Source organism: Microtus pennsylvanicus, chromosome 17 (genome assembly GCF_037038515.1).
Source record: "Microtus pennsylvanicus isolate mMicPen1 chromosome 17, mMicPen1.hap1, whole genome shotgun sequence".
Lineage (NCBI taxonomy): Eukaryota > Metazoa > Chordata > Mammalia > Rodentia > Cricetidae > Microtus > Microtus pennsylvanicus.
This window is the reverse complement of record NC_134595.1, coordinates 37,287,517-37,300,891: the sequence shown is the minus strand read 5'-3', so window position 1 is coordinate 37,300,891 and position 13,375 is coordinate 37,287,517. Positions and strand designations below refer to the sequence as shown.

General features: G+C 52.4%; 1 protein-coding gene across 3 annotated transcripts in view; it reads right to left on the bottom strand.

Moving 5' to 3' along the window:
- Positions 1–2,067: 2,067 nt before the first annotated feature.
- Pnkd (PNKD metallo-beta-lactamase domain containing) overlaps positions 2,068–13,375 on the bottom strand; it is a 65,857-nt gene continuing 54,549 nt past the window's right edge. For 2 of the 3 annotated variants that reach the window (XM_075951874.1, XM_075951875.1), the window contains 8 exons: positions 8,448–8,563; positions 8,219–8,331; positions 7,097–7,155; positions 6,538–6,630; positions 6,050–6,213; positions 5,380–5,466; positions 4,048–4,163; positions 2,068–3,873 (listed from right to left, as the gene is read on the bottom strand). In XM_075951874.1, coding sequence (XP_075807989.1) covers positions 3,700–3,873; positions 4,048–4,163; positions 5,380–5,466; positions 6,050–6,213; positions 6,538–6,630; positions 7,097–7,155; positions 8,219–8,331; positions 8,448–8,563 — 922 coding nt within the window. In that variant the 3' untranslated portion in view covers positions 2,068–3,699. Of the gene's footprint in view, positions 3,874–4,047; positions 4,164–5,265; positions 5,302–5,335; positions 5,467–6,049; positions 6,214–6,537; positions 6,631–7,096; positions 7,156–8,218; positions 8,332–8,447; positions 8,564–13,375 lie in introns of those variants that run through there. The other variant, XM_075951876.1, reaches the window with a different exon arrangement.

The following is a 13,375-nucleotide window of genomic DNA, read 5'->3' as shown; positions in this document are numbered from 1 at the left end:
GGATTAAAGACCTGCACCACCACTGCCCAGTGTCTTTTGGTTTTCTTGTTGTTGCTTCTTTGAGACAGAGTAGACCAGAGATATCTCCATGTAGCCCAAGTGAGTCTCCAGTTCACCATGTACCGCAGGCTGGCTTTGGACTCCTGCCTCTCCTGCCTCTGTCTTCTGAGTGCTGGGATAACGGTGCGTGACAGCTCACTGACTGGTACTGCTGTTGTTATGAGACGGGGTCTCGGGATGTAGTCCAGTCTGGCCTCAAACCTACAGTCCTCCTCCATCTGCCCCCTAGGAAAGACTCTGAATCTCTGGCTCTGTCTGTGCCTGAAGTCAGTAGGATGTGACTTGAAGTATGTCAATTTCAGGTTGCCTACCCAACCCATGGAGAATGCTGTCCCTCATAGCCTCTTAAAGAAATGAGACAGGGAAATTACTTGCCCAAGACATTGCCAAGCTGGATAGAGCTGGGACTGATCCCCAGGGGTCTAAGACTGACGGCACCCACAATCCTATGAGCAAAAATCTCGGATTGTTTGGGAAGCACGAGCATCAGATGTACATGCTCGCCTGTCATTCAAAGGGGACAGTCAGGTGGGAGATCCCCAAGGCCCATGGAAGTGCTTCCCCAGCCCTAGGACTATCCACGAGAGCTCCTTCCACTGAGGATGCCCAGAGTGACCTGTGTGGTCCAGGACCTGGGGCTCATCCACCAGGACAGCAGTGAGTCAGATTCATCGTAGAGTTCGCCTGCATGAGGAAGGTGAGGACTGTGTGGCCCATCCCCATGCCTAAGAGGGAGGCTAACCTCTGCCAGGGTGGGAGAACCATTCTTGCCTGGTCTGCTATGATACTGTGCCAGTGTGTGCTGGTCTCCAGCCACACGAGGCCACCCCACAGTTAGGGGGTTCACTCTGCTCCATGGTGTCCTAATTTAACAAATATCTTGAGAAATCCTATCTGGAACCCCCATCCACCCACCCAAATAGTGCATGTTTCAGGCTGGAGAGATGGTTCAGCGGTTAAGAGCACTGGCTGCTCTTCCAGAGGACCCCGGTTCAATTCCCAGCACCCAGAGGGTGGCTCACTCGTGTCTGTAATTCCAGTTCCAGGGGATCTGATGCTGTCTTGACACATATGACACAATGTAGCCAAAACAGCAACACACATAAAACAGTATAAACAAATCATTTTAAAATGTTTTTAAAAAAGAAATATCTTTAATTACCTTCACGAACTAAAAACCAGTCAGTCTCGCTCACTAAAAACAAGATAAATTCAATGAGATAAAGCAAAACATAAACAGGACTCCAGCTTGGGTTTTTTTTTTTTTTTTTTTGGTTTTAGACAAGGTTTCGCTGTGTAGACTTGCTGTCCTGGAAATCTCTTTCCAGGTTGATCTAGAACTCACAGAGATTCACCTGTCTCTGCCCCCAGGTGCTGTGATTAAAGGCCTGTGCCCGTGCCATATTCAGCTGTAGCTCTTTCTTCCTTCCTTTCTTTCTTTTCTTTTTTTTTTTTTATTTCGAGACAGGGTTTCTCTGTGGCTTTGGAGCCTGTCCTGGAACTAGCTCTTGTAGACCAGACTGGCCTCGAACTCCCAAGTGCTAGGATTAAAGGCGTGTGCCACCACCGCCTGGCTCTCCCCCCCCCCCCATGGGCTAAGACAAGTTAGAGGGGGAAAAAGCCTCTGGGTGTGGTGGTGGCCTACCTTTAATCCCAGTACTCAGGAGGTAAAGGCAGGTGGATCTCTGAGTTTGAGGTCAGCCCGGTCTATAGAGCCAGTTCCAGGACAGCCAGGACTACACGGATCCTATCTCGAAAGACCAAATAAAGAGAGACAGGCTGGAGGCAAGGTTGTGCTCCTGAAGTGCTAGCGGTGTCCTGAGTGTCTCAAGCTGAGGGAAAGACAAGGGTACCCACACATGGGCTGTTCTGATGCTCCTGGGGATTGAGCCCAGGGCGCAGTACCTGATAGGCTGCCCAAAGCTCTCCCCATGTAGTGACCCTCGGTGACCCCCCAGACAACAGTGAGCAGGCTCTCTGCTGTAGCAGCACAGATAAACCATTGAGTTAAATCATTCATTCAACATTTATTGAGCGCCTACTGTGTGCCAGGCACCGTGCTAGGCGCAGAATACAGAGATGCATAAGATACAGTCCATGCCCTTAAGGGTTCACAGTCTAGAAGGGGGCAAACATGTAAACAAGTAAAGTATGGTGTGATGGGTGCCACGAGAAGCATTTACAGGTGCAGAGGTAGCCTGGAAGATGGGTGAGGGACGCCTTCCTGGGGGAGGGGCCTGGGAGAGGCTAATACAGGCAGAGGAGGCAGGAGGAGCGGGAAGGCATTCCGGCTGAAGAAACGGCATGAGGGCATGAGCGAAGGCACAAAGGCGTGGAGCTGCGTGTCTTGGGGGCGGGGAAGGCTAACTAGTCTGGTGATATTGCTAGAGTGGGTTCCAAAGGCTGGAGCTGGAGAGGGCAGCCAAGGCCAGATGACAGGAGAACTGAGGGCAGGGGCATCTGGGAGGTTCAGCAGAGGGCACTGCGCATCCCAAGGGGAGGCTCCTAGCCAACCCGAGTCTGCCTGCTAAAGGACCACAAGCAGAGTGGGAGGAGGGATGAGCGGTGGGGCAGCCTTGAGCCTGGGTCCTGGAAGCTGGCACTCAACTGAGCTCCCTGCTCCCAGACCTCGGCTTTCTGTACACTGCCAGCGTGGGGCCTGGGATCCGACGGGAAATCAGGTGGAGATGGAAGGTCTTTTTTCTTCTTTTTCTTTTGGAAACTGCAAGGAGCCAGATGAGTACCAGGACTGAAAGAATCAGCCTTTAATGACGTCAAGAAGAAAAGCGGTGAGGATAAAGCAAAAGACGTTAAGGAAGACAGAAGCAGGCAGGAATTCCTAAGAACAAGGGCCCCAAGGGGAAAGCAGGATCTCTCAGGCAGACCACAGCTCACTCTCCCCTGGGAAGGCAGGCCCTTGTGACCTGGGGCAGGAGCAGAGGCCAGTGGCAGACCCAGGACAGATGAGTGGCGTGTGGCTCTGTATCCCAGCGTCTTGTGTCTCCTTGGCCTGAGGCAGAAGATTCCTTGGCAATCAGGAAACTTTCCCTCTGGCCTTCAGGGATTGGCCAGAGCCAGGCTTCCGGCCCTGTGTGTTCTTAGGAACATCTCGGCCTGGCAATGTCTTAGCAGGGTAAGGTAGGGCTTAGAGTCTCCGGCTGCCCCTGTTGGTGACCACTCTCCCAGGCGCCACACCTCACAACACTGTTTTCGGGGTGAGCTTCTCTGACAGCCCTGGAGGGGGAGGAGTGGAGGATAGACTAACCTGACCAGTGCTCCGCTCTCCTGGGTTCTAGGGCTCCAGTGAGGGTGTGGCCTCTGGAAGGGGAGCCGACAGGAGCCTTTCAGGATCTGGCTATTGGTCTACGAGTGGGGGAAGGAGGCAGACCCTCCAAGGCAGCAAAGTCTAGAGATGTCCCAGGTGCTGCCTTCCTAAACACCCAGCCGTACTGGCCTGCTGCTGCCTCCTCCTCTAGGTCCCTGCTGGGCTGTGCCCTCCCGAAACAGTCCGGAGGAAAATGGTGCTGCCTAGGGCACCAGTGGCGGTGGTGGCGTTAGTGATGAAGAGGATGGCAAGGTGTGGGTGATGGGTGGCTTCCCCTCTGTGGGGACAGCCGGGACCGGGGTGGGCTGGGGGTATCACTTGCTCTTGTGCATGTCCTTCAGCCGGCGCAGCTCCTCCAGGAGCTGGGCCCGGGAGTAGCCATCATCACTGGTAGGGCCTGGCCCTGGTCCCAGAGCTTCCTGTAATGCCAGGCAATGGGTTCTCAGGAATGGGTTGTAGGTGCGCTCCTCTCCCAGGGTGGATGGGCACTGCAGAGCAAGAGGCACAGGGGTAAGTGGAGAGAGCCTGGGGAAAGGACCCAACCCTCCCAGGGTAGAGGCCAGAGCTCTGGAAAGCACTCGCGGGCCCAGGCAGGGCAGCGACAGCCTTAGCTGGACAGCGGCCAAGTTCCCCATCCCACCCCATCCTTTCCCGGGCCTCACCGTGCTCTTGCGTTCCATCCGCTGCCTCTGCACCCACTGCATCTTCCTCTCCCGGGCCAGGTTCTCGGGCTCCACCACACCTGCGAAGCCCAGGTTCTCTTCCGCATATTCGTGTCCTAGCAAGGCGGGGGGGGGGGGGGGGGGGGGGGGGGGGGGGGAGACACGGACAGGAAGCAGGGCAGAGAGGCTGGTGGTGAGATCATAAGTCGGTCCTACTCCAAGGCCCCAGGCCCACAGCTGCCCACCCAGCAGAGGGGAGGGCAAGGGCAAAACCAAAGTTGCTTTTCCAACCAAGGGCACTGTTGGGGGGCGGGAGCGGAGAAAGAAAAGGCAGAGGCAGTTTGGGCAGCGGTTTGGACTCATGGGGAAAATCGCTAACTTTGGAGCTGAGAGGCCACAGCTGGCCTCTTACCTCGCTCTGCAGACTTCGCTGATGACCTCCCTAAGCCACAGTTTTCTAATTTGGCAAGTGGAGAAGAGAATAACATGCCAGGCAAAGATAGAAAGAAAAAGATAAAAAGTCTGATGGGTAAGGAGGGGGAGAATTGGGAAGAGTTGGTGTGTGTGTGTGTGTGTGTGTGTGTGTGTGTGTGTGAGAGAGAGAGAGAGAGAGAGAGAGAGAGAGAGAGAGAGAGAGAGAGAGAGAGCATACAACAGAGCCCGACAGTGCATCCAGTATCCATTACACAAATGAGCACCGAAAGGGCACACCTGGACCACATTTACTGTTCTCTCACATAAGCTAAGGCTACTTTCTGTTTGGACTGTGACCATAATTATCTGAACCATTGGGTATCTCTCCAGGACTCTGAGTCTTTAGGGCTCCCAAAGAGGTCAAGGGCTGATGGGGGAGGGGCAGCATCATGAAAGGCATGGACATCTGTCAGGGATTTCCCCTGGAGCTGCCCTCTCCAGACCCAGCCCAAAAAAGCCCACCAAGGGTCAGCTCCTCCCCCTGAGATGCTCAAGACCACACCTACAGGATATTTAAGGCTTGCCATGTGGTTCTCCCTCGTGGTTTCTCCTCTTCCCCTACGACCACCTGGGAATGCTTGGCTCAGATTAAAACCTGAACTTTAATTTGGTCTTATCTGATTTATTGCATCGGCAGAGAGAATTAATATCGGGGCACAAAATTTTTCCATATAATATAGCCAGTATTAACTCCAGGAAGGAGGGCAGTGTCTGTCCCACCCCCGGAGGACTGGCTGTGCTGCCTCTGGGCCCATGAAATTAGCTTGCCGGTGCCGGTCTCTAAGACAGCGAGGGGCTGGGAGGGCCCTGGTACCAGGCAAAGCTTGGGGCTGGAAGAAGGGAGAAGGGGCACCTCACCAGGCCACAGCAGGGTGTCATCCCCCAGGTCTAACACGGTGTCCAGCGAGCTCAGCATGGTCTCTGCTGTGCCTTCGAAAGTCCGTCCTGCGTGGGGTCAAATGTGAAAGGCTGACACGGTGTGGTCTGAGGTACAGAGGGACCTCAGCCTCTGGTCCTTCAGCTGAGTCCTGCCCAGCCATCCCCAGGCATCTACCCCCTCCTTACGGGAGAGCTGGTGTGAAGCCCCACACACATGTGGAGGACAAGGCTGTTGAGTCTTCATGCTGGCCTCCTGGGGTCCAGGCTCAGTGGGTAGAAACGATCCTCCCACTAAGCCCTGGGGACTCCGTAGTCTAGGACTTGGGGTCCTCACCCATCCACAGTGCTTCCTTCCTATTTAAGTATCCTCAACTTTCCATGGCTTCTTCTTCCTGGTCACTATCTTGGGGAAACAGGTCCCACCCAGTGGAAATCAGTGCTCTATGGTGTTTACTTAAAGGGTCAGGTCTTCGTCATAGGCCTAGCCCCTGTGAGGATCTTGAGAACATAAACAATCAGGCAACGCAAGTGGCGGTGACTGCAACTGGGATGCTGGGAGCCAGCATCTCTAAATGGGACATGGGACAGTGGCTGCTCTGGCGGGTCTCTCCCTCTTCTTCCCCCTCCCCTCTCCTTGACAGAAACTCACCACAGCCAGAGAGGAAGAGCAGGTCCCCTGAGAAGAGGCAGGAAGGACCTTTGTAGGGCTCCCCATCCAGCAGGTAGACCAGGTGGCCTTGAGTGTGGCCAGGGGTGGCCAGGGCCCGGATCTGAAGTCGTCCCACACTGACCACATCTTGATGACACAGGGGGCTAGGGCACAAAACAATAAGGAAGAGAGGGAATTCAAGCTACGTCATGCTGATCATGGCTACCATGCCAGACTCAAGGGCAGGGTGCCTTACAGGAGGGTGGCTTCTACGGTAGGGGTGAAGGCACGGGTGACCAGGGCCTCAGCGCAAAGCCTTTCCCTTCTGATTATGGGTGGATCATCTTGGGGCAAACAGGGCCAGTCTTTTTGCATGGATTCCACTTAGCTGTCTAAGAGCTAGGCAGAGTGTCACCAGCTGCTGACACCCTGGCAGACTGAAGGCGGGAGGTAGGAGATGTCCACCCACGTCTGGGTCAGGCACTTACTGGGTGAGGTAGGGGATACCGTCCTGAGGGCTCCCGTACACGCGACAGTCCCTGTGCCTCCGGCTGAGGTCGCGGTTCCCTCCACTGTGGTCCCTGCAGGATGGCAGAGATGAACACAGACAGGGGACTCCCCCTCCACTAAGGTACCCCCTGGCTCCTGTTCAAGCCATTCCCTGCTCCCACGACAGTCCCCTCTGATCTTCCTGGACTCTCCTGCTCAGCTCCAGCGGCCATCTTCACTCTCCCCAGTGGATCTGACCACACCCACCTAACATTCCAGCCTCTGTGCCCTGTACCACCTGCCAACTAACAGCTGTGCATTCTCTGGGCACCTGCTGCATGCCCACGAATGGAACACGGCAGTTCCTGCCCTCCTCTGAGGCTCCAAGCTGCCGAGTGCCGAGATAAGGGATCCAGTCCCTTCCTCTCTACCTCTGCTGGTGCCTGGGTGACTTCATGAGAGAGTGGGTCCTACCCATCCCTGAGCCCAGCTCCTCAAGCCCAACCCGTGAAAATGAAACTGCCGGCAGCCACAGCCCCAGCATCCCTAGCCCCTTACCAGTGCTTGTGGGTGCAGAGGATGGCAACCAAGTTAACTCTTTCCTTTTCAATGGTGGCCTGGAGGAGAGAAGAGGTAATGAGGGTGGCAGGGGATGCAGAGGGAGGCACACTGAAAGTTTAGTTGGGGGTGGGTGGGAAAGACAGCTGGAGAGATGAAGGAAAGGCAGGAGACAGGCTAGCGAATGCTAAGCTGGCAAAGGGGACAGGGAAGGACAGAGACCCAGTGTGGGGTGCAGCAGAGAGGGAAAGGGGGCATCGGGAGTTGACACTGAGACACTCACATTGAAAAGTAACACTAGACCCTGGGTTCTATTCCCAAGACCACACAACACGCACACACAGAGAGGGAAGGAGGGAGGCGGGGAGAGAGAGAATATGAACATGAAGGGAAAGGCAGAGATGGCCAGATACTGACAGAGGTCAAAGAAGAAAGAGGGTCTGAGGCTGGTGAGATAGGTCAGTAGGGAAATTCCAACACCAGAACCTTCAATAAAGGTGGAAAGAAATAACCACAGGGTGTCCTCTGACCTCCACATGCATGTCATGGCACACACACATGTGCACACACACACGTGCACACACACACGTGCACACACACACGTGCACACACACACGTGCACACACACACGTGCACACACACACACCATGCACACATAATGCTATACCAGGTATGGTGATGCATGCCTTTAATCCTAGCACTGGGGAGGAGGAAAGGGGCAGATCTCTGAGGTCAAGGCCAGCCTGGTCAACATGTCAGTTCCAGACTAGCCAAAGCTACATGGTGAGATCCTGTCTGGGGGAAGGAGGAGTAAAGAGAAGAAAGGAAAGGAAAAAAATAAGACAAACAACCCCCCAAGCACCCAAACAATAAATAAATAGATGAATAAAAATGGAAATAAAAAGAATATCCACCAGGGGAACAAAGAGGGTAAGGGGCAGATGGGAAACTGCCAGGATTCACAGTCCCAGGCCAGAACCCTCACTCTCTGGCTCTATGCGGAAGGGGGTGTTCTTGTGTGAGGATGCCCACCCATATGCAGGAGCAGATCCCATAGTCAGGCTCTGTCTGGCAAGAGCGGCTGGCAGTCCCCACCATGACTCCCAGCACTCCGCCCCTCACCTGCACAGCCCTCGGGTCTGACGGGTCCACGGCCACAGCCAGCCCGGCCTGGGTGTCGATGATGAGGTAGCTGTAGTTGTCCGAGAGGACGGGGATGGGAAGCACCTTCACTCCTGGGGAAGGCAGACAGAGAAGCCAGGGTCAGGTAAGGGGGAGGAGAAGGGCCGTAGCCAGGGAGGTGAGCTTGGGGAGCAGGGTGGGGTGCTGGCCAGGGGCGGCTAGAGCTTACCATTGAAGAGGCGGGGCTGAGTTTTGGAATGGCCTTTGGGGTAGCGATTCCGAGCCCTCCGAAGCTGCTGTCGGTAGAAGAGGTACCCGAGCCAGGTTCTGGTGTACAGGCTGTACCTGCAGGGCAGACAGTATGGGGTCAGATCAGCCTCTCCCACGACTGCAGGCCCCACACAGCCGGCATCTCTGCCAGCTGAGCTGTCAAGCTCTTTGCCGTCACCATTTTCTGTTTGTTTGTTTTGTTCATGTAGCCCAGGCTCACTCTGTGGTCAAGGATGACCAGGCACTCATCCTCCTGACTCTGCCTCTACCCCTCAAAGGCTGGGGGGTCTGGTTCCTGTGGAGCTGGGGATGGAACGCATGGCTTCACCCTCCCTTAAGCAAACCCTACCGACTGAGTTACATCTCCAACCCTGGAAACGGGGCCACTTCAGGGGCTGCTGCTGCTGGCTAGAGACCAACTGTGAGAGGCAGGCGGGTAGACGAAGGAACAGAATAAGGCCCAGGGTGGCAGACAGCAGGGTTTGCTCAAGGAAGTACAGAGTTATATGGCTTCTTGGCAGATAGAGGGGCAGGCAGGGGTGAGGCTGGAAGGGCTTGACCACCCATCCCAAACTCAATGCCATCACAGCTGTAAGTAGCTCAGGAAACTGGACCAGGAGACCGGAGTTCTCCAAACAAATGTGAGACCCGTGAGGTTGCCTAGGGCCCAGTTCAGAAGGGCCTCTTGTGCTCAGTGCTCTGAGGTTACTACCTTGAGCTGACCTTCGAAAGTATTTTCTAAAAAAATTTTATGAGACAGGTCAGCTAGCATGCACAAGTACTGTGTTCAATCCTCAGTACCCCAAACAAACAAGACTGATGTGGTACAATATAAACAAACAAGACTGATGTGGTACAATATAAAAATGAATGGAAAATCCTTGCTAGTTATTTAAATTTTCATTTTCTTTCTTTTTTTTCTCTTTGGTGAGACAGGCCTTGCTAGCCTGGCCAGAATTCCATGAGCAGACCATCACTATGTAGTCTTGAACTAACTGGCAGTGGCCCTCTGACATCTGCCTCCCAAATGTTGGGATCATAGCCATAGCGTCACCATGTTGGCTTTATTTAGAAAGACATTAAATAGAAAATTGAAAACACTGCAAGTCAAAAGAATGATGGAATAATGGAATCACTTCATAGTTTATTGCTTTTTCCCCTCCCCCCGCTTTCTGTCTCTCTCCTCAGAATCTGGCTATATAGCTCAATGTGGCTTCAAACTTAAGATCCTCTTGCCTTTGCCTCGTTAGTGCTGGGATTGTAAGCACACAATCAAGCCAGGCTTATTACTTCTGTACCTCGAATAATACATTTTTTTCTATTGTTTGAACAAGGAGTTTTGTTTTAATTAATTAATTATCTTTTTATTTATGTATTATTGTTTGTTTAAGGCAGGTTCTTGTAGCCGGGTGGTGGTGGCACACGCCTTTAATCCCAGCACTCGGGAGGCAGAGGCAGATGGATCTCTGTGAGTTCGAGGCCAACCTGGTTTACAAGAGCTAGTTCCAGGACAGGTTTCAAGCTACAGAGAAACCCTGTCTTGAAAAACTAAAAAAGAAAGGAAGGAAGGAAGGAAGGAAGGAAGGAAGGAAGGAAGGAAGGAAGGAAGGAAGAAAGACAGGTTCTTGTGTAGCCCAGGCTATTCTCAAACTTGTAATGTTGCCAGTAATGATCCTGAACTCATGATTCCCCTGCCTACATCTCCCAAGTGCTAGGATCACAGGTCTGTACCAACCACCTTGTACCTGAAGTTGGCATTACACTAGGCAGTACAAATTATGTATCTACCCTTCAGTATGGGAAGGAGCTGGCTTGGGCCCTGGCTGTGCAGGAAAACAGGCTGGGGTAGGCACACGGTGAGGAGGCAGTCAGTGCTTGGGGAATCTATCAAGCCAGTCAGAGTATAGAAGGCGCTCTAAGCTTGACCCTAAATCTCTCAGTGTGTATGAAGAAGGACAGCCCCTTAGAGAAATACTGGCTGCTTTATCTGCAACCAGTTTGGACAAACCAAGTTGACCCTGGACAGTTTGGCCATATAAAGGCTCAGCTGCAGCCTAACCAGCTCTGCACCCTTCACCTGCCCTGGCAACTCTGGCATGCCGAGAGAGGTTCTGCATTCTGCGTTGGGTACCTAGCTTTTGGTTTCATTTGCAACTCAGCTTTAGTCCTTTAGACTTTCATGTTTTCGGCCATGCTGACTGACCCCTGGCTACTGGCCAAGTGCTGGGTACACTGCACATGACCGCCATCACTCCCTGACGCTGACCTTCTAGAAGGGATACAGTGATGAAGTAAGGAAGGTGAGCAGTTGAAAGCAGAGGAAAGACAGAACACGACAGGGCTGCTGTTTCAGATATAGACCTGGCCAATGAGATGGCTTTGCCAGGAAGGACCTTAAGGCCAAGTCTGACTACTGAGCTCAACCCTCAGGAGCCCCAACAGGGAAAGCAGGAAACTGACTTCTGCAAGTTGTCCTCCGAGCTCTACCCAGGAACCATAGCACAAGTGCACACACAGAGAAGAAACAAAAACGCCACAGATACAGTAGGCCAGGAAAACAGGCCAAGTAGGAGCACGAAGGGAGTAGACTTGAAACTGAGCTCCCATCAACTCAGGGCTAATTATTTGTGTGTTCTGTTGTGATAGCAATGAGCTGGTGCAAGAGAGACATCCAGTTAGGGGATGTGAGGGGACATTGAATACGACCGAGATAGCCACGGATAGATTGCAGGAATAAGAACTGTAGGTTTCTAAATAGCTGAATAATACATAGACCTTTTCTTGTTGAAAAGGGTGATTGCATAGTTAGATACTTCTACTGGGAAAAGACCCAGGGTCATTGAAAGTGGCTCTTGCTGGTGAAAATACCACTGTTTCTTTCTTCTTCGTGTGCTGGAGATGGAATGCCGCACCTCAGTTCCTCCTCAGGGACTCCCTGGCTTGTGTATATTTTAATATTTGGTGGTAAATATGCTATAAATTTGGAGAAGGAAGGAGAGAGAGAGAAACTTAGATTCAAAGATTCTAAAAGAATCCTGTGGTGGGGGCTAGAGAGATGGTTCAGGGGTTAAGAGCACTGGCTGCTGTTCCAAGGTCCTGAGTTCAATTCCCAGCAACCACATGGTGGCTCACAACCATCTGTAATGAGATCTGGTGCCCTCTTCTGGCCTGCAGGCATACAGGGAAGGAATGTTGTATACATAATAAATAAATAAATAAAAATCCCATGGTTCAGAAATAAGCCCCCCCAACTCATATTGTTGGACACATACATTTATTTTACTTTCCTTTTTTTTTAAATCAACAGCATAAAAATTACTACCTGAAAATGCACATGCAAGAAGGGAAAGAAACTAATTTGAAACATAAAAGAATAAACACACAGATTCAAGATATGTTAAGATTGCAAATCTAATCCAGAAAACACGCAAAGTGTCCCTTTGAGCAGTTCTCTTAGAGAGGACGGGCTACAGCGGAGTGAGGACAGTTGGGAGGAGTAGGTGCCAGATGGGTAACATCTGTACCAGTAGAGAGCAAGGTTAGCTTCCTGCAGGCCTGGCCTCAGTGACTCTAGCAGTGCCCGGCTGCCTACAAGAGGTAAAACAGATTGCCCTCCGGGCATCTTTCCTCCCGCAGGGGTGACCACGGAGGGTGTGTCACCCTGAAGGTCATTCAGCAAACACTTTTCCTTTCTTAAACTTGGTAAGGGGCTGAACTTAGGATGAGCCTGTGCCAGCAGCTGAATGCCAAGCCAATGGTTCTGAATGCAAGCTGGTGCACAGCGCGGAAAGTAGGGCAGCAGGGGTGGGGGATGTCTGGAAATGGGGGTGCACTGGGTCCGAGCAATCCTACCGACATACCTTCTCTTGGGCAGGTCTCTCCCCTGGGATGTTCTTCCCTCTGCTGCTCTAGACTCTCTCCTTCTCCAAGAATGCCCCCTGACCTCACTCCCCTCTCACCTCGGTTTCATTCACCATGCAAACCCCACCTGCAGTTTCTAGGCAGCACAGGGGTGCAGCCTGACCCCTGGACGCTGGGCAAATCACCAAGCACAATCGGAGAGAGATTTGCACAGTCTCAAACCGTCTGCTTCACAAGATACTAATTAGTCACTGGAGAAACTGGCTCACTGCACTAGAAACCGATGACAAAAGATAATGTCAGGCCCGAGGGCTCAGTCAGCAGCAGGGCTCTTGCCTAGCGCCCATACTCACTTGGGTTCCAGCCCCATCACCCACAGAAGAGAAAACAGATGCTAATTTCAGCAGTAACAATGTATTTTTGAGCATGGAGGAAGGCACAACTTCCCTTCTGTGGCCTTCAAGCCCGAAATGCACAACCATAATTTATTCATGAGAAAAACCTCAGACAAACCCAGATGGAGGGACCCACTGTAAAACACCTGGCCAGTACTCAACATCAGAGAGGCCTGGAGGAGGCTGAACAGTACAGGATCCTTAATCAGAGTCAGGACCAGGAAAGGGGCATTAGTGGGACAGCTGACAACCTTTACATACGGTCTGATAGTGTTAATAGTCTCTTACTGAACAGAATCTGTTGCTTTTGAGAGCTTTGTTGTGGTCATGAAACATTAACATCCAGCAGGCTTGGGCTAGGTATACAGGAATCTGTTTGTGTGTTGTTGTGACCCATCTACAACTATTTCAAACTGAAACATTAAACAACATAATGAAACACAACCACCCTCTCCTCTACGGAGTGATAGTCTTGCCCAAGCCCTCTCCGGTCATTTCTCCCCTTGTCACTCACGGGAAGGGCAGCACTATGATTGGCTCCTCCTGTCCTTGGCCGGGGAGAGAAAGTTCTCCATCTTTAGTACAGAGGTGCCCTGGCAGAACCACATAAAGGTTAAATGGCACCAAGTAG